Here is a 26,315-nt window from a genome sequence, read left to right on the forward strand (position 1 = left end):
CTAGTAAAGACTTCCTTTAGCGCTATGTCTGAACCCAAATTGAGGTTTGGCACCAAATGAGCTAGATCCACCGAAAGAGGAAAAGCCGGAACCAAAGAGGCTTAGGTCACCTCCTCTGTGAGGCACGGAAGACCTTCCGCCTGATTTAGATGCATATGTTCCACCAAAGGAATTGCCCTTATTCTGACCGAAGGAACCAAAGTTGCCGAATCCATCATTAAACCCACCGAAGCTCGACCCAAAGCTGTCCCCATGCCCGCGGTTGTTGCCGTATCCAGAATTGACAGAACCAACAGATCCTAGAGTTCTTCCTCTATGTTGGTCACCTCTGTAACCGCCGAAGCTGTTATCGCCAACATTGTCGAAGTGGTTGGTGTTACCTTGGTAGACGGAACCTGGTCTGCTAGCGCCATGGGTGTCAGATCCATGTACATTATTCACAGCTTCGAAACCTCTTCTTGGAGTTCTGTGGGCACCGTTGCTGATGAGGTTACCACTGATGCCACCGCCGTTTCCAAGTTTCACAGTCTCGGCAGCAGCAGCGTTCTTGAATCCCTGGGATGTTGCTGCAGAAGAACCAACAGCATTATCATGAAGATTCTTTTGCTGCTTAGTTAGAGCATCTCTATTGTTGGAAAAGTCAGCCTCTGCAACGTCTTTCTTGTTTCCATAAGCCTGCTGTGCCGCTTTGTTGAAGGCTGCAGCTTGGTTGTTAGCATTTCCATGAGAGAGCTTCTTGGCGTTGTTGACGCTGAAGCCATTGGATGACTTTTTGGCGTCCTGGAAGATATCCTTCCTTTGTGCTTGGTTGTGCTTTGCAGATTTGTGAGCCTTGTCAAACTGGTTCTGGTGATCTTTCTGGGCAGCTTGTGTCTCTCCAAACTCGTTCTCGACCCTCTTCCGGTTGTAGTTGAGCCTCTCGATGTTGTTGCCACCAGATTTCTTGTCATGGTAGAACCTCTTTAGCTTCTTGAAGTTCTCGTTCCTGTCTTGTTGGTTCCTCTTGAAGTTCTCCTTGTCAAAAGCAGCCTCGTCAAGATCGTGTTTGGCAGCCTTCGCGTTGGACTGGGCAGCAGCATCAGCATATTTCTTATCACCCCCACTGGCTGTTTTAGCGGCCTGGCTATCCTTGGCATTGAAGCCATTATTTTGAGCATCGTGTACTCCCTGAGCAAATTTACCATTGCGTTGATCATGAAGACTCTTCAGCTGGGCGAATTGTCCTGTGTTCTTTGCCTGCTTGTATTCTTTAAGAGCAGCATCTGTGGCTCCAGCAGCCTGGGCAAGACGTTCTTTACCTTGGTCAACCTGTTTGGTGTCCTCTCCATACTTGTGATTAGCTAGTCCTCCACTTCCTTCGCCATGGGTGCCGGTACCAGTACCAGATGAGCTGCCATGGACACCATTGTTTCCGTAAGCAGTGCCTCCAGTAATGCCGCCGTGGTTTCCATCATTGCCATGACCACCATAGTATTTCTTGTCAGCATGTCCTTGAGCTCCTGCATGACTGGCAGCAGCCTGGCGTCCGAAAGCGTTGTCCTTGTTTGCGAATTCGTTTGCCTTCTTGACAGCCTGTTGACGACCAGCATCCTCGGCTTGGAACTTGCTATCCTTCCTATCATACTGAACAGCTTGAGCATCCTGGGTAGCACCTGCTTTGTCGAGTTTCTTGTCGCTGTTTCCGTATTTACCATTGGCAGCCTGCTTCTGAGCAGCGTTCTGGCTGAACTTGCTTTCTTTAAGAGCGTGCTGAGCATCCTGTCTGGCATTGGCAGCAGAATGATCCCCTCTGAGCAGCTTCCTAGCCTTTTGCTTATCCCTGTACTCATCCAGCTTGTGAGCGGTGTGGCCGTTCTCCTCCTCAAAGCCTCCCCTCTCGGTCAAATCTTGATCAAACTTCTTATCAAATCCATAAGAGATGTTGTCATTGAACACCTTCCCTCTGTTATAAGCCTTCTTGTTTGCAGCTGCACCATTGTACCCACGAGCCCTGTTGTCATCCAGATTATCATACTTCCCCTGAGCAGCGGACTGGTAGCCTTGTGAGTAGCCAGCGTCGGCGATCTGGCGAGAAACCTCGTCATATTTAGCATCCTGCTTAGCGAAGTTCTGAGATGCCTTGTTACCACTTTCCGCAGCCTTTGCATTCTTTTGTCCGTATTGGTTAGCTCGTCCGTTGTAGTTCCGTCCATTCTGGGCTTGTCTGTTCTGTGCTCCGTTAAAACTGTCTAAGTCTCTCAACGATTTGGTTGACTTGCCCTGGTCCTGGCCGAATTGGCTGTCTTGTACCACCGATTGGGTTTGGTCCCGACCACTGGAGCCGTATGAGTTGATGTTGGTGCCATATTCTGCTGGTGCCGCGGCGACACACAGCGCCGTTACCACGAAGACGTAGGGAAGCTGAAATTAAAGAAATAAAATATACACATTTTGTAACATTTAGGGTTTTTTCGAATAACATATAGCAGGTACTATAATTTCATATTATATATTACTATCGTTAATTTGTCGTGCCATGATATTTCTACAGAAAAAACATAAAAGAATTGGGTGTTTGTTAACTTCTTTTGAGTAGTGTATAATATAAATTCATACGTACATGTTGACAATTGTTGTATCAATGACCTTTTCATTCAAAGTACTGACATGCTTATAAACATATAGGCAATCCTGGATGATTAATAATTATAAGATAGTAAACAGAACAGTAAAACTCTTTCAAATGATAGAAATTTGAAGTGTACAATTTATTTCTGGTTATAATAAATATTTTAAAGAAAATAAAATTAAACGGAATAGTACATCGTAAGCAAGTTATGAAATAAGGTAACAGCGTCCTTCGGGTGGTACAGTCAGGTTATTTCCACTCTCATCTATCACATCAAAGGACAAGTTATAAAACTGATCAATTGATCTTGTTTTCGTTTACAACAATTATTTCGCTAAAACGATATAATATTTTCTAAAATAGGGAATGGATTCAAATAATTCAAACATATTTACCTTCATTGAATCAGCGCTAGTAAGATTAGGTGGACAGAGCACCTTCGGTTCAACTACCTGTGATGAGGGGACACCCTTTGTCGTTAGGTCTAGGACCGAAGTGTTGTGGTGGATGTCCTGTTCAAACCCTTTTATAAGAAGAACTCCACATCCATAAACATCACAGTACATGTCATACACACCAAAACCTGTCATTCCAACAGAGAATCTCATGAAAACGACATTAAATGTAATTCCTTTTAGCTGGGGGCTGGACCGACAAGCTTGTTAAACATTACACCTGCTGCCATGGATAACATTGTTGCTCCACGTCATAATTAACAGCCAATCAGAAGCCGGTATCACTTGCAAAGCAAAATATCAGGTGATTCTATTTAAATTATCTTAATGACACATAATGACATATCATTGTTGCATTCAATGACTGTTCAATGGTTAACAATATAGTAATGGTAATGCGTTAAAACGCGTGACTTAAGACAGCTGGTATCAGTGTTTGCCAAATTCAAATTGTTTTATTGTGAAAGTTCATGTTGAAAAGTATCAGCGTACAACTTAAAATGGAAACTCCATAGTCTATTTGTCTGTAGTATATTTCCTCTTGTTGTCTGAAAGCTTTTAACATTACATACGTGAAACAAATTCCAGGATATGAAAGTAAAACTGAATTATGTCAAAGGCAGCGGAAAATGTGTACATGTATGGATAGAACTTTAAAATGCTTATACCTGCGTGACTATTAATTGTTCATATCACATTTGACACAATCTGTATGGCTTTGACCAATGCGTCTGAGCAACATATTCACTCACGTCTAATGCTACAGGAGGAGCATTGCATGCTCGCTTATTTCGTGAACACATGATGTTATCAGTGTCATGTAAATAATGACAATTTAATACAAATAATGCCAAGATATTTTTCTATACATTTTACGCTTTCACGTTATAAATCTTCGAGACACAAGTTCGCATATATATAATAAAATAATAAAGTCCACGTTAGTCCATATAAAGAAGATGATGGACTAACTTGGACTTTATTATTTTATTATATATCACATGTGCACCGAGTGAACATTTACCTCATGTTTGTATATATATATATATATATATATATATATATATATATATATATATATATATATATATATATATATATATATATGTATATATATGTATATATATAATATACCACCGACACTTAGCGTTTAGTATACAATTTGTAAATATAAAACATCAACGCAAGAGAAAAAACAATCTCGATTTTCCGCCGAAATAGAGTCCATTGTAACAGGTGAACAAGCGTCGGACCTGTTCTTGGCTAACTGAAGGTGTATGCATCTGTTCGTAGACATACACATATATTTTCAACGGCCTAAAGATACAACTGCAATTTAAACATGGTTGAACATCCGGAAAACAAAAAAATATATTGTTGTCACTATTATTACTACGTTCGTGTAAAGATTTCTATATTTTATTTGTTACACTTGTGGCATTCATGTACAGGCAGTAGTGTGTTAGTGAATGAGTATGACAGCCTGTCAGTTTGAACCGAAGAGCACCAGTCAGGATTTGAACCAATCATCATAAGTTTCTGGCTAGTCTTAGGAACGCAGCTCTAACGAATTAGGAATGAACGCAATCACACACACACACACACACACACACACACACACACACACACACACACACACACACACACACACACACACACACACACACACACACACACGCACGCACGCACGCACGCACGCACGCACGCACGCACGCACACACAGGCACACACACACATGCACACGCATACAAACGGACAAATCCACACACATTCACACACACTCACTCACTCACACATACACACACACACACGCACGCACGCACGCACGCACGCAAGCACACACACATGCATACACACACACATGCACACGCATACAAACGGACAAATCCACACACATTCACACACACTCACTCACACATACACACACACACACACACACTCATACATACATTAGCATACTCACACACACAACACTCAACCACACACTCACAAACACGCACACGTACACTCTCTCTTACACACACACACACTCACACTCAACACACACACCTCACGGCACAGGGATGAACACCATAAGCATTCTCTAAATCTTCAATATTCAAAATTAGTTTCCTCAGTCATTTACCTTTCCTTACACAATTTGTCAAACTAACGACTATAAACAGCAACAGGCGGTACCGTTTCCAGTAAAAATGTCCGAATTAACAAGTGTCCAAAGTAACAAATTCTTGTTAATAGACGTTCCCAAAAGAGTTGTCTGGAAAGTAGGTTTCCGGACTAACAAGGTTGTATTGTATTAAGAGGCGGGATTTAAACTTCAAACGTAATGTTGATACAGATAATACTTAATTCAACAAAGCGGACTTATCTCTGTAGAGGAACGCATCATTCTTAAATCTATATGTGACAACGTATATGTCAATAACACAAGCGGAGGCAGGAAGCAACCCTGACTTTTATTATGTTAATGGTCATTTGGGTTGTGCCACAGACACACTAATACCGCAGCAGCCAATGCCGATGCTAAAAGTCAAGCAATGGGTCAGTGATTGATCTCCTACCCTGGCAAAGGAAATAAAACCGACAGGTTAATTTTCATGCCTTAAACGTTTTGTTCATTTGGAAAGTCCCCATGCAATGTTAAATGCCAACTAGACTTAAGAATGGTGCATCCCGCTGGGCAGATACGGTGATTACAGAGGTGACGCGACAACCGCTGCAATCAACTTTCGCCCTTTGTGATAAAAACCTTCATTTAAAGAGTTCTACTGGGCAAGTACCAGGGCCGACTTGCATAAAGCGATCTTAGCGCTAAGATGATCTTAACTCCCATACTATAACATGGGCTTACAATGGTCTTAGCGCTAAGATCGTTTTGTGCAATTCTGGAGTTAAGCTTGTGTGCATATTCGTTTACATACATACTTGGTAACAGTACTGTATACGGGGAGTATACGAAAGCCACAAACCCCTTTCCATAATCATAAGAAATCATTGTATAATTCCTACTATATGTTAAGCATGTCCCCGAGTTTTATTATAAGTCCAGTAGCATCTATCTATGCTGTGTCAACGACAAAAAAATCGTTTGGACCGAGACATTAAAACTGCCCCAACTCTGTTGCAAAACGAATATATTTCTTAAACGTTTTTTCTTTATTTATAAGAATCAAAATATCTGCACATGCACACAGCAGGCGTAATTCAAAATTAACATTTTTAATTAGTTTCAACAAAATCAGCAAATGCACTATCTTGTCACTGGATTTTCTGTTTCATCGATCACTGGATTCTTTGGTTACCGCCACACAGTAGTAAACAACGCGACGACGGCCTGTAAACAAACCAGGCAATAAGTACAAGTAAATACTTACTTTTCTAATGCTAATTATGTCAATGGCTGGTACTACGGGCAGGAAAGGACAAGTTTACCCTTTTCGTGAACACCTACTGTCATCACTGATTTTCAGACGCGTGAAGATAAGGGTTAGAAGAGGTCTTCATCAATCCATGCGTGCCGTAAAATGCGACTATGAGATATGAACATGTGTGACGTACATGGACATGTACGGTATGAACATGTGTGACATACATGGACAGTGTCGGTATGAACATGTGTGACATGCGTGGATAGTCTCGGTATGAACATGTGTGACATGCGTGGACAGTGACGGTATGAACATGTGTGGACAGTGTCCGTATGAACACGTGTGACATGCGTTGATAGTGTCAGTATGAACATGTGTGACATACACCCACAGTGTCGGTGTGAACATGTGTGACATACATGGATAGTGTCGGTATGAACATGTGCGATATACATGGACGGTGTCGGTAAGAACATGTGTGACCTTCTGAGACAGTGTCGGTATGAACATGTGTGACCTGCATGGACAGTGTCGGTATGATCATGTGTGACATACATGGACAGTGTCGGTATGAACATGTGTGACATACAGGAACAGTGTCGGTATGAACATGTGAGGACAGTGTCGGTATGAACATGTGTGACATACAGCCCGGAAAAGTGTCAGTATGAACATGTGTGGACAGTGTCGGTATGAACATGTGTGGACAGTGTCGCTATGAACATGTGTGGACAGTGTCGGTATGATCATGTGTGACAGGGGGCACGGGTGGCCCAGTCGTCTAAGGCGCCGCGATTCGCTGTGCAGAGTTGCGTCCCTTGGGCACGCCAGAAACCTATGGTTGTGGGTTCGAATCCCGGTTCGCCCCGATTATGTTTCTAGGTTTGTCAGCACCATACCCGTGCCTGTGGGTTTCACCGAAGTGGTAAACGTCTAAGACCTGCATCACTTCGGGCTTTCCTCCCACATTAAGCTGACACGCCGTGATATGGCTGGAATACTGTTAAAATCGGCGTTAAACCCAACTCATTCATTCATTCATGTGTGACATACAGGAACAGTGTCGGTATGAACATGTGTGGACAGTGTCGGTATGAACATGTGTGACATACAGGGACAGTGTCGGTATGAACATGTGTTGACAGTGTCGATGTCACCACGTGTGGCACACTGATAACATTATCATTTGAGTCATATAATATATATATGGCATATATTACTTGTATTTCGCAAATCTTGAGACAATTTAAATCTGAAGAAGGTTTACCTTCTGCGAATATCACTAATATTTTTAAGCTTATAACCTACAGAATGACAACTGAATGAGAACACTCCAATTCCATTAGGGCTACGCATATGTGTTATTTAACATCGTTTATTCGTAAATACATTTTGATCGTCTAACAAATTTTTATTCTTTTTTTTGTCAAAAGTTATTTAAGACTGGTTCAATTTCATATTTGATATTCCCTAGCTCCCAGATGAGAAGATTGCCTATTGCCTTCTATCAAAAGTTCTGCCATAAACTAGATGCGAACAAAACTATGAAACTGTCAAACGCAACCTGACCCCCGTGGAGCGCCCCTGTGTACCCGGCGATACATCCTTATAAGTGGCAACCCACCAGACATTAACTAATCCACATAAACAGATACATTAGGACCACCAAGAAAGGTAATACTTTGGGTATTTTCCGACACGGAACGCGTGTAGGTCAATAGACAACATGCAGCATGTCGTAAAATGAATATTACAAGAGAAATGAAATGCAGCATTATATTTTGTGGGCATTTCTATGTGGAGTGTTGTTGTAGTATCGCTACTTTGTAAGCTGTACCGTTAGATTGTATGTTTACTATCAGAATATCTAAATCATTCACTGAACAATATGAAGTCCTAATCTATTCATTGATAAAAATTATAAAGCTTAATTCTCAGTAATTTAATGTGTTACAAGTTCTGGTAATAAAACAGCAGGTTAATTGCAAATCCAACGGACAGTCTTTGAATAAATGAAGAGCTTAGAGCCATAAGGGCCAATGTCATGTGGAGTCTGTTTGGAGAAAAGTGATGAAAACACATATTAATATTATGCATGTTAATTAACCTTTTTTCACCAATAAATTCCTAGACATTTTCGCATTCTGACAGCATTGATATAAATGTTGTTATAAAAAACATTCAAAAAAGGAAATAAACTTATGTTTTTGTGCGAGTGTCTGTATTTTGGCCCTTTTTGACCCTCAGGCATTTGGATGAGATTTACCATGTGAGATTGATAAACTACAACTAAAAGTACAAACACATGCTTTTGAAGTACTTTTAAATGATTTAAACTAATGCCAACTTTGTTGAAATAGTTGAAATATGATAGTAAGGTTCCAAACTTTTAAAATCTCTCTCAGACAACCAGCTGCAGTGTCAACCACACGAGGAAATGAGAGCTAAAAGGGCCAAAATCTAACAAAGTGACTTTGGCCCTTTTGAAACTTGACTTTGGCCCTTTTATAGAATTTTAAGTAGCTATATTTCAAAAACGCATCAATGAAAACATACAATATTTTTTCTACAGGTAGACAAGAACTCATAGATGGTATTTATGCAATAATATGCAAAAAGGGCCAAAGTGCATTTTGGCCCCTTTTAGCTCTAAGCTCTTCAAATGTGAAATGAATCCACTCATGACTATATTTTGACATTTTAAAGCACAAACAAATATTCCAACGAATGAATAAATGTTGTAGGACTGAGACCGAAGAAATTTCTTTTTAATAAAAGATCACTTCAGTTACCAAAATCATCACCCCGTGTAGATTCGGGTTAGAATTGGTCTTCAGCAACCCACGCGTGACGTGGCAGGCGACATTTACGGGATTGGCCAAGGGTGGTCGGGCGCGCTGACTTGGTTGATGCATGTCATCGTATCCTAATTGCGTAGATCAATGATCATGATGTCAGTCACTGGATTGTCTAGGCCAGGCTCGATCATTTACAGACAGCCGTCACAAAGTTGGAATACTGTTGGGAGTGACGCTAAGAAAGAAAGAAACAAACAAACCAACTAAAATCCTCAGTGACCAAAATGATGTCCGGTGCAATTTCTTGTTTTGACTTGTACCATATGTTCACGTTTCTGTTTAGGTGAACACTTGACTTGCCTGTCCGTTGCATGTGTGTGATGCGTGCCATCGGCGGGACAGTATATGCTTACAATCTCAAGCATACCTCGTATCACCACTAATTGATAGTGATTATAAACACATGTTTATGATAAAGTCGGGATCGTACAACGGACTATGTTTTAAGCAGAGATTTCTTACGACGAAGGAAATAGTTTTGTCGCTTTTTGTATTATGAACATACTAAATGGATATCTTGTCCGAAGGGGGCTATCGGGTAGCCTAGTGGCTGAAGCGTTCGCTCGTCACGCCGAAAACCCGGGTTCGATTCCCGACATGGGTACAATGTGTGAAGCTCATTTCTGATGTCCCCTGCCGTGATATTGCTGGAATATTGCTAAAAGCGGCGTTAAACCATACTCACTCACTCACTCACTCACTCACTCACTCACTCTTGCCCGTTTGAAATGGGAATAGTAAATTTTTGATACTCTATCGACATTTTTAAGGAATGGCATAAGGAACAGACCATTCGATATTCGGAGGGTGGGAAGGTTGTTGGATTGGCTGGGATTTTGGCTGGGAAGAAATATGTATTTTTTGCGGCTGCGCTTTTCAACAGTCGAAAGAAAATTAATAATTTGGTTGCAGTATTATATTGTCTAGGACAGTTTATTTTGTTATAAAAAGAACAAACTCCTCATTCCCCACCCCCATAATATTAAATGGCCTGTTCTTAAGAATGAAAGAAATTGAAATGGAAAAGAAATTCTCATCACGCAATCACAGATCGTGAGGCATGCATTATATCGCAAATCAGCCTTCTCGCCTCGTGATTAATGATGCACTGTCATTGTAAACACGGGATTTAATAGCAAACTGGCGTCAGATTGTTTATTCTTCAATCATCTTCATAATAAAACGTGATACCAGGCGACTGTAAATCTGCAATCTGGCGGGAACACATCACAGTCGGTTCATATGCGACATGAGCAAATTGGATCTTGATCATATCAACACGGTACCTGGAAAGGAACTGTTAGATCAATAAAATAAAAGCGACAAACCCATTTCCATGTTCACAAGAAAGTCTGTCAAAAGCACAGCCTATTGTACGATTCCGACTATATCAAGGGCATGTGTTTAGGAATTATTATCAAATAGTGACGATAGAAGGGAATCCGACAGTCAGCTTTATGTCCACCCGTGAAGATCCGGGGTAGAATAGGTCTTCAGCAACTCAAGCTTGCCGTAAAAGGCGACTATGCTTGTCGTAAAAGGCGACTAACGGATCGGGTGGTCAGACTCGCTGACTTGGTTTGTGCATGTCATCGATCTCAATTGCGTGGATCGATGCTCGTGATGTCAATCACTGGATTGTCTGGTCCAGACTAGATTATTTACAGACCGCCGTCATATAGCTGGAATATTGCATTAATTTTTAAAACGTATATAACTCGTTTTAATCTTGTTTCGCTGGTGAGATATGTTATGAAATACCCTGAACGCAATAATAACGATATCTAACAGTGACTCTTTCAGTAGATTATATCTATATTTATCAATCTAACGACACGTCTCTGTTAACAGAGACTGGGACTTGGTGAACGACAGATGTTATTCTGGTCGGGTAAAAGGTGTGAGAAAACAATTTCGCAGTTGCAAATTTAAGATATAATGCAAATAATATCTCACAATACACTAAACAACCAAACAAAAAACCACAAGGAAATAAATATGTTTTAATTCTTCTTTGAAACAAAGATTTTTCCTCGCTGGAATATGCATATGCATGCCGTTGTATCTGTACATGTATGCGTACTTTAAGATATCCAGGTTCCCGGGCCCGCAGACAAGCTGGTCTAAGGTATCACAACTCTCTGTGAGGAGTTGTGTCCCTTGGTCGTTTCGGGTCTTGCTCCAAATAAGATTTTTGGCTTGTCAGGATCAAAGGCCTGTTTGTGTTTTTCACAAGAGCGATAAACGTCCACTTTCCACCTTCCATTGCACATGCCTTCCACACGAAGCCAATACTATACGTCACGCCAACCACTCATTCATTTCAAGGAAGCGACGTCTTCATATCCCTTTGCCTGTAATGAGTGTGATAGTATAGCAAAGACAGAGAACATCTGCATTACAAGTTTGAAATCGTCATGAATGTTGTCAGATGTGTCTATATGAGTGAGAATTAGATTTTGTTCTTTTCAACACTTACATCTTTTAGACGTATGTTGAAGTAAGGTTAACATGTGTAACTCAAAGTGCCAAACCCTTTCCATATTCATAAGATATCTTCGTCCAAAGCAGAGTCTATATTGTACAAAATCGACCCTATAATATATAGGTTTTTTTATATTCCGCATATTTCCACAGCACTCAAGGGCATGCTCAAAGCGCTATTGTTAACCCGGTCACTGGATCAATGTGCACTCAGTAATCATTCTCAACTCCCTGGGAAGTATACAACCCAAGCTGCCTGTTAGGCAGCTAGATGGTTAATAACCACTTTGCCATCTCATCCTACCGGGTAGCCATTCACTGCTGGGTGAACAGAGGCACATTTCGAACAAAGTCACTTGCCCAGGAAGACGCCACACGTCTTACGTGTGCTTCAGTGTGGAGAAGAACCGAAGCCCTAGAAACTCTCAGGAACCAAGCGGTCACCCATCCAAGGACTCTCCGCTACCGACGTAACTTAACTTCACCTGATTTGCGCGTGCCACCACATCATGAACATGCGTCCTTGAATCACCATCGAATAGGGATGATACTAGGTATTTGCCGTACCGGTGGCACCCGTCACACACAAACACATGCAAAAGCAAGTCAATAAATATAGTTTACCTAACAAAACCACAGGAACACATGGTACAAGTCAAAGTAGGCAATTTGCATCGGGCATCATTTTTGTCACTGATGGAAATGACATCCACGTATTTAAGCTTTACTGATCATGAGGCCTTGAATGTTGTAACAACTTCTGATCAAGAGCCGTATCACGCTTTTTGAAATCTTCATAGAAAGAGCATTCTCGATTGTAAAACATGCTGATCGGAGACTTTTTCAGGAAACGTTTTTGTCATGATACTTGTACATGAACACGTCTCTTTTCTTAAAAGTAAGCCATACATCTAAGTTTACCATTTTCCTTGTCAAAATAGTCATGAAAGGTCGTCTCTGACATGGAATTCATGCTGTAGGGGTTCCACATATTGACTCACATTTGACGCAATGTTTGGATGACGCATCACACATATCATGGCAATGTGCTCCCCAATCCACATTGACAACGTTGTATTCGTTGGAATATTTGAAAGACTCAGGTGAGGTGAAATCGGCTTTAACGTCGCGTCCAAGATTATTGCACTTATATAGCGACGTGCATGTACGTGCGTGTGGCTGCTTGTACTAGTCCGGACTAGCTCACTGAGATACCATGCCGCAGTTTAACGTGAATACCCCACTCAAACACAGTATACTGACACCGAGCCGACCAGTCCTTGTTTTAGCCCTTTAATGCCGAGCGCCAGACAGGGTAACACGTACAATCTTTTAACGTCTTTTGGTATGATGCGGTCGGGGATCGAACCCCGGACCTTCCGCTCTCCGGGCGGACGCTCTACCACTAGACCACGGAGGCGATCTGAAAGACTAAGGGTTATGTTTAGTATCTGAATCATATATGTCTGTTTCAAGTATATCTTGAGTGAAACAGTCTTATTATGGTTTAAGCGATATTCTATTCTTGAAAAGTACCGCCTGTACCGTGTTATCTATCTTGAGAATTAATGAAAGAGCCTTTTTAATGTGTAAGGACATTTACTAGCGAAGTTCCTTGACGTAGCTTTGCGACTGATTAACGATAACATCTCCCATCTGACGTTAGGTTATTATATGAAGACAGCGATATCCCGATTGACGTCAGCTTAGTCATTCTAATTAAAGAAGAAACATATATCATGTAAGCTTCGAGTGGGTTGCAATTGTCTTGTTTGCAAGTGACTATCATATACAGAAGAAAGGATCAATGAAACCCTTCTCAATATCGCGTACTGAGCCATTAAATGTTAATGCAGCTTATACCGCTTGATAAGAATAACTTTCTTCTTTCAGAATGCAAATGCCAACACACATGAACATGCAAATGTACAGTGCAAATAGTATTGTGATTAGTGCAAGAATGACACCCTCCTGAGAAGGTAGGTATAAAAAGGTGACTGTAAAAAATCCTCTCATTGTCCTGTTATTAAGACACATGATCCACTGGACCACAGGAGTCCGTATCTAAAAATAGACGCCCTCATGCATATTCATGACCATCTTCGGGCTCGCGTGTGGAGATGGTCATGAATATGCATGAGGGCGTCTATTTTTAGATACGGACTCCTGTGACTGGACATATCAGACAGAGACAACTAGCTTCAGATGATCTTAATAAGAATAATAAATAAAGCGACAACCACAAAATCTTTGCATAAAGCAGAGTCGTTTGTACAATTCCGACTACATCATGAGCATGTGTTTATGAATCACTAACAAATAGTAAGTATAAAACGGTGTTAAAACCCCCTCTCAATTGTCCAATTATCGAGACCCATGGTCTACTGGAAATGTCAGCCAGAGTCAACTAGCTTCAGATGCTCTTAAGCAACGTTTGTCGTGGAGGGAGGTTGGATGGGCGACCGCGTTCAGCTGCTTCACGACTCCTAGTAGTTTATTGGGCTTCGGTCCTGCCCTACACTGAAAGAAGTGTAGCACCTGAGGTGTCTGCTAAGGCGAGTGATTTTGTTCAAGGTGTCTCCGTTCACCCAGCATTGAACTGGTACTCAGTAGGATGAAATGATAACGTGACCGTTAACCTTCGGGCGCCTCACAGGCAGCTTTGGTTGGATATTCCCCAGGGAGCAGAGGCTGAATATTGAGGTCACACTGATCCACTGGCCGGGGTTATAATGTAGCTTTGTGCGTGTTTTTGGGTGTGGATTTGGCGCATTATTAATACAAATTATTATTATTATTATTATTATTATTATTATTATTATTATTATTATTATCATCATCATCATCATCATCATCATCATCATCATCACCATCATCATTATCACCATCATCATCATCATCATCATCACCATTATTATTATTATCAATATTATTATTATTATTATTATTCTCAAACAATATACTTCCTTTGGGCCTTTTACTGAGAACTACTAAATGAATATTAAGCAATGTACTGTTAATGAACAAAAGTATAAGTCAAACGGTGTGTGGGACCGATTGTCTGGCAATTCCGGGTTGCAAGTTTGCCAGTCGTAAGAATCGCTAAAGTTAGTTCTGTGGTCAGTCTCAGTGACTTGGTTGATGGCGTGTGATCGTGTCCCGACAACATGGAGATTTTATGGCCCAGTCTTTATGATGTACAGGTCTACGTCATACAGCTGGAATATTGCTGTTTGCGGCAATAAACAGCGAACACACACGCACGCTTGTCTTGGTTACGTTTTTAAGAGGGCACTGTTTTCGAGTGATCTAGTGATTTAGAAAAGCAAACATACGTCGGTGTTACAAGTACACATATTAACGTGAATGCTATGTGGGCATTGTAATCCGCACCAACTACTGATAATCAATCAGGGAGCGTGGAGAATGACCGCTACGAATGGTGACGACACTAATAGCCAGCTTATTCCGGTTCAGTCTGACAAACGCATAAGCTTCTGGCGAGATGAAGCATGTAAAACGAGTATGTAGCACAGATGAGGATTGACACTATTTTGTTAGGGTCTTGTTAGCCAGTCAAGTCATCTGTGTTGCATCGCTATATAAACTCGAGTTATTTTTCACTGGTTGTACGGTGCTGACAAAAGTATCGTTGTTAAGAAACTGTAGATGAAAGCATACATGAGAAAGATTTTATTTATTCTGATTCCAAGGGAGAAAGATGCACAATCGAACAACTCATGTTACGTGGGAGTCATTCAGGCTCTGAATGTAATTCACTTATCATAAAAGAATGAAAATATATACGACTATTATAAATCTGATACACAATATACAGGTTGCTATGTCACGTGGAAATTCTTCTCCGACGTGCGTTCCTCACAGTTGAGTCCAGTCCGTTGCCTATTTGGCCTTTCTTTGGATTAAGCTGTAAGACCCTTGTCAAGAAAGCTGTTGGTGTGTTGGATATATGATACATTACGCCTCTTATTGTAACAGTTAATTGCAAAAATTAAGCTATCATTGGATTCCGTGTATACATATTCATACACGTACATTATACATTAGAATGTGACTGATGTTTTGATCCTTTAATGCAGCATTCCTAATCGAATACCATAAAAGTCTTATCTGTATTTAAAGGACAGCGATTATTATTCAAATAGTCAAATGAATGGACGCGATAAAATCTGGTTGATGATGATTAAATCCTTTTCTTTTGAAAACATAGGTATATATATATAGCCTCTCTATCACTCTCTCATTCTCACCTCTTTCTCTCACACTCTCTCTCTCTCTCTCACCTCTCTTTCTCTTTCACTCTTTCTCCTCCCTCTCTATCCACAAATGCATTGAAAATAATTGACTACTGACACACGCTTTGGTAGGAGCATGCCCTTGTGAAGAAATCTGGGGAATTTTTAAGATCTAATATATTTTTTTCTGACCACTTCAAGACATACAATTGTTTTGTTGTAAAGCAAGAGTAAAACACATTGATGAGCCACACCATAGGGCATTCAGAAAAAATGGTTTGGGTAAATCCTGCGGCAAATTTGTACGAATTCAGTATTATCTTTTCCAAGAAAGTCCAAGCAAGAACCTCACAGGACGAAACCTGAGAGCCAACAAAACGAGCCGTCTGGTGGTGATAATGGATGAAGTGACTGATCGTGTGTCACCATGCCAGACGCGAACACCTGCTGTGATTACTGCTTTTTGTGATTCATTCATATAAGTTTCACCGCTCTTTTGCAATGTACGCCTGATGGAATCAATTTCGGAGGATGGTCAAGACTAGATACTCGCTGGCATTGACGTTTTACATTTAGATTTACTTGAGTATCGTCATTGGTTTAGTATGTAAACAGGTGATATTCTGCAAACAGGTGATGTACTGACACACTGCATATGATAAACATATTAAGTCATCTAGTTGTCGTACCACGTGGGGATTTTGGGTTTGACTTGGACCCCAGTTACCTACAATTGTCAATATGTGTACGTGGCGATATAATGGATCGGGTGGTCAGTCTCGGTGATTTGGCTGACGCGGCGTTAACAGCTAACACATATTTATGCGCACATACATTGGTTCAGGCCAACGTGATGAATTAACTATTATGAATAAGGGATTTTAATAAAACTGAGTTCTAAACCCAAGTGTCCAATGAGTCAGACACGCCTTGCCCTTTACTTAGTACTGAAACTTAACTCTCCGGGCAAAAAAAGTAAACACCCCTGTTTGGTGGTGGCTAAAAGTGAAACAAACAAGAAATAGTTATTTGATGGTGAAGTATATGATACGGGTATCATTGTTGTGTTTTGGACTTTAAATTTGGAGTGTCTTGGCGAATCGTCAGCACAATTACCTTATGATAATGTCTGTAATTTTTTGTCAAATCCTATTTACAAGTGTATACTTTCTTTTGCCCCGCAGTAAACCTGTCTGTGAAATATGGGGATTTAAGATATGACGTTGTTGTGTATGTAGATAAACCCATGCTAATAATTATTAGCATAGGTATATATACTAACGCCGCGGATCCCGTTTAGCAACTTCTACTTCAGGAAGACATATTATTACTTCATAACAATGATCTATTGGACCAGAAACCTCTTAACTGATTAAAATGCCGTTTAAATGGCTTTTGCCTAATTACATCAATAATTTTAATAAGTTCAGCTTGAACAAATATTAAAATTCATAGTGTTATAAAGTCGAATTGAGAATGATTTTAAATCTATAATTCTAACACCCACTCGTTTACTCAAAATCTCATCCTCAAGAGATCATTCATTTAAACATTCTGACATACTGCCCCGTCACGTTAGACCCGTGAAGATTCCGGGATAGAATAGCTCTTCAGCAACCCATTTTTGCCGTAAAAGGCGACTATGCTTGTCGTAAAAGGCGACTAACGGGATCGGGTGGTCAGGGTCGCTGACTTGGTTGATACCAGTCTTCGATCCAAATTGCGTGGATCGATGCTCATGATGTTAATCACTGGCTTGTCTGGTGCAGGCTCGATTATTTTACAGACCGCCGTCATATAGCTTGAATATTGCTGAGTGCGGCGTTAAACAACAAACAAACAAAACGTTTAGCGTTGGAGGTCCCTGTAAGGTTCTGATAGCGAGTTTACCTGGTGAAGCTCCACGACCAGAAAAACAGTGAGACAAGCCAGACCCTTAGCGTTGTCTATACCGTGCAGTACACCAGTAGGTTCTTCACGTTAGCTCTCATCTGTTCACTTCCCTTTCGTCTCATTAGCGGTGTCGCCATCTATATCCTGTCTGCCCTGTATGGTACAGACAAGGCGGTAGTGATGTCGCAATGGGACAGTGTGTGTGTTCGTTGGGAGGACTGAGGCACCTCACCCCAGTGCCTGCATGACAGAATAAAGGATAACCTGCTTCTTTAACTGCAAAAAATGTTGAGGTTTTTGGTTGTTGTTTTTTGTATTGGTAGAGGAGGGGAGGGGGGTGTATTCTATCATCTTTTACGTTAACAATGCATCAACTTGTGACATATCTGGCAGGTTCGACAGCCTACTAATTAAAGAGCCTTTTCGTCCTGCTGGTCTGGTTTCAATTCTTAACATTTGTGTTATGTGTGAAACCCATTCCTTGTGTTGCCTTGATATTACTTGAAACATGTTTGCTTCGTTAAAACATGCAACGTCACTTATTCATGTCATTTTGGTTGATTCGGGTTAAATGAAATAATGTCTTTAATAATTCTGACTACTAAGAAGTATTTCGATATTCCTCATGGAAAACAACTCAATAACTAGAAATAAGTATGACATTTTACCATAAATATCATAGGCCTAATGATTTATGTTCAACTCTGCTGAATCGCTATATTTGGTAAATAAACAGGAAGTGTGTAAAAGCATATTTCATTTTCTGTGCAGATTCCTAATGGAATGGTCCGGGTGAACGAATGATTGGAGTGATGGATGCCATTACCGATAAGCCAAATCAAGCCAGCCACGCCGATACCAAACGCAATTTCAATTTCTTATAAGCTGTTATTTAAACGATACATGTTGTCGTACATTTGCATCCGTTTTCCAAATGGATCCGATGAGATAACCAACACCACTCTTCTCCATGTCCAATATAATGAGTTCAGACAGATTATATAATGGTGTGCTTATATCGTCGCCAGATCACCAATTTCACCTGACTAGCCAACTTCACAGCTTCTTTGAAAAAAAGCATGGGCCGATATTTGATAGGGGATTTTTATGAGCCGGCATGTGTTGGCGCCTTGTCAGCATACTTATTTCCCCTGGGGATCTTTCCATCAATGATATAAAGGTTAGCTCGGATGCTGGCATAAAAACTCTTGGAGCAGAAATTTTGACCTGGATGTTTCTACAACCCTGTCACCAAAGAAAGCCATTTCTGTTATGAATTCATTACAAAGGCTCCTTGGTGACATTTTACAACACGTTATGACAAGAATCCCTTGCTCTGACGTCTGTGTGCAGATCACCGTGTACATAACTATCCAATAAAGCCTTGTTAGGAAGTTTTCTTGTCAGATTCATCAAATGCATTGTTTGTGGGCGTTTTCTGCGTCAAGAGAGACCTCCTCTACCTGCTTTCATCACTTGAAAAAGGAAAGAGTTCTGTCAATGTTCTTTTGAGAAATCCTCGATTCCATCGTTTGAACTTTAACGACAAAGGGTTAAACACCGCATATTATGTGATTGATTACTCTCCGGGGACAAGATTGATTACATCAAGAATAATGTAGGATGTTACAAAGTGAATGAAATCCGTTTCAGACATCTGACGCTAATGAGATCGACAAATGAGCTGACGACATCATTAAAAGATGAAAAGAGAGTCAGTGCCCGTGCAGGTTACTTCAATAAGCATGAGTAAAGTTCTTCTCCATACAAAAAAACACACATATTGATCTGCAAGACATCGTTTATTTGCATGGCATTGTTAACAATACATACAGCCATCGTGTATACGAGTAATCAAACTGTCACGGTTCGATCGAAGTTTTATGGATCCTTAATGCGTTTTTTTAACAAAACATCATGTGTTTCTCATATAACCAAACACACTGAAACCGCATTTTGAAAGCGCCGTGGGGGAAGGGGGGGGGGGGGGGGGGGGGTGGGGATCACTTTACACTAGGCACTGGAAATATTCTCTCATAGTGGCAGTCCACAGAAATAACACTATCGCTCTGTAGGACTCAAATACACGTCTTATGACCTATTCGCTAGCTGTGTAAGTACTCATATATGGCAATCATATGGCTTGCCTTTACACTTTGTGATATTCCTAATAATAACAGAAGCATGTGTTTAAGAATTACTATCAAGTAGTGATGATACCAGGTTTTCGCGAAATAAGTGAGCGCATAAGGCCCCACCGATTGCACCAGTCATAAACACATACAAAGGCAAGTCAATTGTTCACCAGACGTGCCCCACACTTTGTGAACACTAAGAAGTCATAGTGTTTGCCGGGACCAGTGTCGAGGGACCAGCAAGGAGACTTCTCTGATTCTGTCACTTGAATCGCTGTCATTGTCACACCAAGCAAATCTACGTCAAAGCAAAAGAACTGTGTTTATTTTCTTTATAGAAGTTTTGTAACCAAATAACTCAAAACTATAGCTACACACTGCTCTCTTTATCTCTGTAGATTCTTATTGCTGTCTAAGAGGGTTAATAATGTATACTAAAATTTAAACAAACTTTAAAATTATAACTGAACGAAATTGAAAATGTAACCTTTTTTACAACTACGCATTTAAACATTAAACGCAAGTGGTGTGGAGTTTAAACAGCTGGAATATTGCATTGATCAGTCTGTGAAGCCATGTGGTCGATACCGTCACTGTTGTCATTAATTTTCAGTAACAATGAATACATCAGATACTTTTCCCTCAGAGAATATAATTATTGATTCACAAAAGACGGAAGACCTTATCCATCACTACGTCACAAAAGAACAAATGTGAGGAACCTTGATAGAACGAATCTCGCAAATGAGAAGAAAAAACCCTGGATGTCAAACTTAGTACAATAATGAAAGACTCGTTTTGGTATTAAGCAGCGAACTGAATGAGCGTTCGATGGTTACCTTTGCTTGAATATATGCAACACAGTATATCAACTTTACAACACAACGATTCCAGCGCCTGGTTTGGCTGTCCGGAGATGTTCTCATTCAGCGTGTTCTATCACGTGACAAAGTTTTGTGTAAATTAGGCGCCATGAAGAGATGCAATCGAAACAGAAAGGATATCCGGGAAGTGACCACACCAAAAAGTGCCGCCACATCCGCGACACTTATTACACAGATTGGAGATATTTTTGTAATTTTACCTCTAAACGGATCTATCGGTAAGGTAGACGGACATAAATGTCTCAACATCTAGGAGAACCAGACAGCCTTAATGTAGCTAAGCAACTTAAAATACACGTTGTTTGATTCCGGAGAAGCAAATTAATGCGAGGAGAAATGAGACTGCTGCAAGGAGGAGGCAGAATGCTGCGAGTGGTCAGAATGCTACGAGTAATCAGGATACCGGGAGTAATCAGGATACGGGGAGTAATCGGGATACGGGGAGTCATCAGGAAACGAGGATGAAGCAGAATGCGAGGAGTAAAAAAAGTGCAGAGGAGCCAAAGGCGAGGAATAATAAGAGAAATAATGAAAATGGGAGGAGTGGTCAAAAGGTGACGAGTAATCACAATGTGAGGAGAGGACAGAATCCGAGGAGTAATCAAAATATGAGGAGTCAAAGGGTGAGGTTTTTTTTATCAGAATGTGATGAGTGGTCATAATACTAGGAGTAATTAAAATGTGAGGAGTCAAAAGGCGAGTTTTTTATCAGAATGTGATGAGTGGTCATAATACTAGGAGTAATTAAAATGTGAGGAGTCAAAAGGCGAGTTTGTATCAGAATGTGATGAGTGGTCATAATACGAGGAGTAATTAAAATGTGAGAAATCAAAAGGCGGAAGTAGTTGTAATCAGAATCTGATGCTTTGTCATCAAGCGAGAAGTTATAGAATGAGGATATGCAATTTCATGGAATGGCCAAAGGGTGATCAAGATGAGTAATCAGAAGACGATGAGTCAAAAGGTGACGAGCATTCAGAATGTGAGGAGAAGACATAATCCGAGGAGTAATCACCACGTGAAGAGTTTTGTTTGTTTGTTTGTTGTTGAACGGCGCACTCAACAATATTCCAGCTATATGACGGCGGTCAGTAAATAATCGAGTCTGGACCTCACAATCCAGTGATTGACATCATAAGCATCGATCCACACAATTGGGATGCGATGACATGCATCAACCAGGTCGGCGAGCCTGACCACCCGATCCCGTTAGTCGCCTCTTACGACAGGTACAGTCGCCTTTTACGTCAATCATGGGTTGCTAAAGACCCGGACGGGTCACGTGAGGAGTGGTCATAATCCATTTTGCGAGAAGTAATAAAATGAGTATATGAAATAATATGGATGACTACAGAACAAAACACAGGCACAAACACACGTATAGGTAAGATTAATTTACTACCTCAAACATACTTGTATTACAAGTTAACGAAAGTAGATCGGGAAATCTAACAGTCCTGCGAATACATTGGGACATTACGGGAACTGTCAGAGAAGCCAAAGTCTTTTCCGACGTCCACATCTTTGAAACAGTTTTTCTTCCCAGACTGGTTACCATTGTTGAAGTGGTCACCGCAAGCAAGTTGTTGTTCAAGGCACCGGCATGATTAGCCAACGATGTGACTGCGCCTTACATTCTGATTTTGGGCACCAGTCAGTTGGACACCACCATTGTTGTAACCGCCGTTTCCACGAGTGCCAATGTTACCGTGACTGCTACCCTGACCAACATTGTTGTTGTAACCGCCGTTTCCACCAATGCGAATGTTACCATGACTGTTACCCTGACCAACGTTGTTGCTGTAACCGGCGTTGTTGAAGTTCTCGTTACCATGGCCATTATTGAGTCTACCGAAGTTGTTATTGTTACCATAATCACCATTGTCACCAGCAAAGCCTGCATTGTTGCCATGGACGTCGCCGAAGCCTCGTAGATTGTTACTGTAGCCGGGACTTCCGAGACTGACTGATCCAGAGTTGGTATAGGAACCTCCACGGTTGAACCCTACGGCGTTTCCATTCCTTCCAACCAAAGATCCATGGTTTCCCCTGTTAAGACCCGTTCCGCTATTGTAGATACCGCTGTTACCATTGTTACCATTAAAGGCTTCCCTATAACCATTGTTACCACCAACAAAACCTTGGTTTACGTTGCCAACTCCGTTATGTAAGTTGCCACCACCATTGATGTTACCTATGTTACTATGGCCACCATTAATGCCATCATTGAATTTACCTTTGTTACTATGGCCACCATTAATGCCACCATTGATATTACCTATGTTACTATAGCCACCATTAATGCCACCATTGATGTTACCTATGTTACTATGGCCACCGTTAATGCCACCATTGATGTTACCTATGTTACTATGGCCACCATTAATGCCGCCATTGATGTTACCTATGTTACTATGACCACCATTTATGCCGCCATTGATGCCACTCCCAATCCCCTGACCGGATATAACAGAGCCACCATCGTTACCATATCCAGTACTTCCAACACTACCAGAGTTGCCATGGATACCAGTATTCCCTGATATAACACCATTATTATTATACAAAGATCCTCCATTGTTGTTATACCCTGAATTAAAATTATTGTTTCCAGCAATGCCGTTACCTGTCACAAAACCGTTATGGTGGTCTCCAACTATTCCTCTCTGGTTGCCGATACCCGTGTGACCTACAAAGTCATTGGAACCATGGATCCCATTGTTTCCAAAACCAGAATTCCCATTAACAACGCCAGAACCATGAATGGCATTTCCACCGAGAACAGAATTCCCACGTCCAAAACCGTTGTCACCGTTAAAGTTGTTTCCGCTGTAACCTTTGATACCACCAAGAACAGAGCCACTATTGGTTAAACCAGAGTTACCATGGATACCTGAGCCTCCAAACCTATTGGAACTGTGCATGTTATTACCACCAAGGCCCGAGTTTCCATGACTGAAACCATTATTATTTCCAAGATTTGAAACCCCATTGTTGTATCCATTTCCACTATTGAAATTATTCGACCCATGGATATCGGATCCAATGCCATTATTAGCGTCAAATCCTCGATGTCCCTGGAAATTCTTTCCAATAACCCCAATGTCTGAACCATGCCCTGAACCTCCAATGTTACCGTTATTAGAATAGGCACCATTTCCCCCAAGAGACGAAATTCTGTTGTTGCCAAAACTATTACCAATTCCAATGGTGTTACCATTATCATAACGGACATTACCGATGGAGTTCTGGCCGTAGCCGGTATTTGACCCGACGTTACCGTGGTTACGAAGACCGCCGACATTACCATTATCATAACCGCCAGTGCCTACACCACCAACTAAACCGTTCTCGGTTCCGTAGCCGTTAGATCTAACAGGGGAAGAGCCATGGATGTTGTTGCCACGAAAATTGTTGTTACCATGGTAGTTGTTGTTGCCGTGGGTGTTGCCGATGCCGGTGTTTCCATGGATACTACCAATGCGTCTGTTTTGATTACCAAGGGTGTGTCCATTGCCAACAACACCTCCATGAGATCCAACCGAACTACCCTCAGACAGTCCAGATCTATATCTGCCACCGTCGTTGATGCTGCCACTGTTGCCGACCAGCCTTCTATTGTTCAAGGAATGGCCTTGTTTGTTGTAATTGCCATTGTCAACGTCACCAGCAGACGCAATGGCTACCACCACGACGACAAGAAAGGCTTGGGTCTGAAAGTGATTTGAAATTATGAAAGTGCCCACACATCACCGACAGAGTGCAGTTTATTAAATGGTTAGAAAGTAGATACGAAAAGGATATTCTATTTCTCTTTAGGATAGTTTTAACCTCGTGATGACAACGGTTCTTACATGTAAGCATTGGTCTTATCACGAACATAGACCTCATGAAGTTAATGATGCTGGATTTATATATATGACAACATTTTCTGATCAAGGTTTAAGCAATCCCCTAGAACATACAGTCTGATTGATCATGTTAACTATCACTAGATACCTAAATAGTAAGACATACGTACCAGCATCTTTACCATGAACCGTTTGCAAGACTGTATTTGTCTGGCTGTGTCTCTGCAAATGGAAAAAGTTGCTTTTAAAGGAAGAGGTAACAGCCAATAAAAATTAAGTATCCATAAAGTTGTTTCATCATGTAATTCGAAGGGAGGGTTCGGTTTCCAAAACCATGGGGTGCACACGGGTGATGGAAAGGGCAGGGGGTAAGAGTGGATTAGATTTAAGGGTCGGGGATGACAATTTCAACATTACTTTCGTTAATATATTCAGATCAGTGTAGTTTATTAAATAAATGTTTGACATTTATTAGGTCTCAAATTGCAATAGCTCATGCAGTGAGGACAACCGCAATAACAATTGTGGTTTGACAAGTTATAATTAGTTGCTGCTAAGAACAAATTAAATCATTAAAGAAATATTTTATATATTCAATAAATCTTGATGTATTCGCTGATACATGTATCACTGAGGTGCATACATTTATTCCGTAATTTATTTTATGATATTTTGTTACTTTGTCAATATACGTTACTGGTCAGCGTCTGGTTGGTCATCCGCAGGGTATTAACTAATAAACGTTAAATAGGTTGTAAAAGTGTCTCCGTGATAAGCTATCTCAGACCGGCGTCCCGTCAGCATTAGCCAAGAATATGCATAATCACATTAGTTCAACTTTTCTTTCACATTTGACATGGGAATTATACCTTAAACGAGAATTACATAAAAGTGTGTTAGTAATAAATGTTTCTCAAATACATTTAAATCTGTTGTCAGTGGATATCATCAACTATCTGTCGAATTATAGTATAAGGACTTTAAAGTCTTAAACGTCACATCGAAATAAAAGGGTTCGCGATGTCGAGATTGCGTATTATTAGATATGCTTTCATCCATTGTGGTGTGCTTTTTACATGTATCAGTGTAGCAATGCATGAAATGTTGTAAATCTTTTCTCTATCTCTAACATATTTGTTTGTTTCTGTGTTTATTGTCTTAAAGTCAAGAGTTTTTTCAACTACACTCACGAAACGCGAAACATAGAAACAGACAGAGACGTATGTACGTAAAGAAGAGACGTTTCCAATGTGTACCACTTAATGACAAAACAATCAGTCAAGTGTTACCACATAGTGCCTTTATTCTTATCACGATATGCTGCACGTCATTTCAAACTGTACACGCTAATCCTACGCGAGACAAATGTCTCAAGTCATGGGTCTATGACGTCACATGTGTTCATGAACGTCGATTCACACAACATACCAGTATGTTTGTTTCAGTGTCGAACCAATTTAATATCTCTTGAATATGAATATCTACATATATTAACTAACGTGTGGTATTCGCGTTTCCTTTTT

The 26,315-nt window shown here is 40.7% G+C and overlaps 1 protein-coding gene across 1 annotated transcript; it reads right to left on the reverse strand.

Annotated features, from left to right (window-relative positions):
* On the reverse strand, positions 1–24,968 carry LOC124118430 (hornerin-like). The gene is made up of 3 exons (XM_046480541.2): positions 24,963–24,968; positions 22,576–24,654; positions 1–2,400 (listed from the first exon to the last, which is right to left on the reverse strand). The coding sequence occupies exons 1-3, from the start codon at positions 24,966–24,968 to the stop codon at positions 1–3; spliced, it is 4,485 nt and encodes a 1,494-aa protein (XP_046336497.2).
* Positions 24,969–26,315: the final 1,347 nt, after the last annotated feature.

Source organism: Haliotis rufescens, unplaced genomic scaffold, assembly GCF_023055435.1.
Source record: "Haliotis rufescens isolate VD_foot unplaced genomic scaffold, xgHalRufe1.0.p SCAF_7, whole genome shotgun sequence".
Classification (NCBI taxonomy): domain Eukaryota; kingdom Metazoa; phylum Mollusca; class Gastropoda; order Lepetellida; family Haliotidae; genus Haliotis; species Haliotis rufescens.

What these genes read in the sequence shown, in the direction of transcription:
- LOC124118430 (XM_046480541.2), bottom strand. An exon ending in CTGGTGCCCAAAATCAGAAT is followed by an intron (nt 2,401 to 22,575) that starts GTAAGGCGCAGT and finishes CTTTAATTTCAG; the next exon opens with CTTCCCTACGTCTTCGTGGT.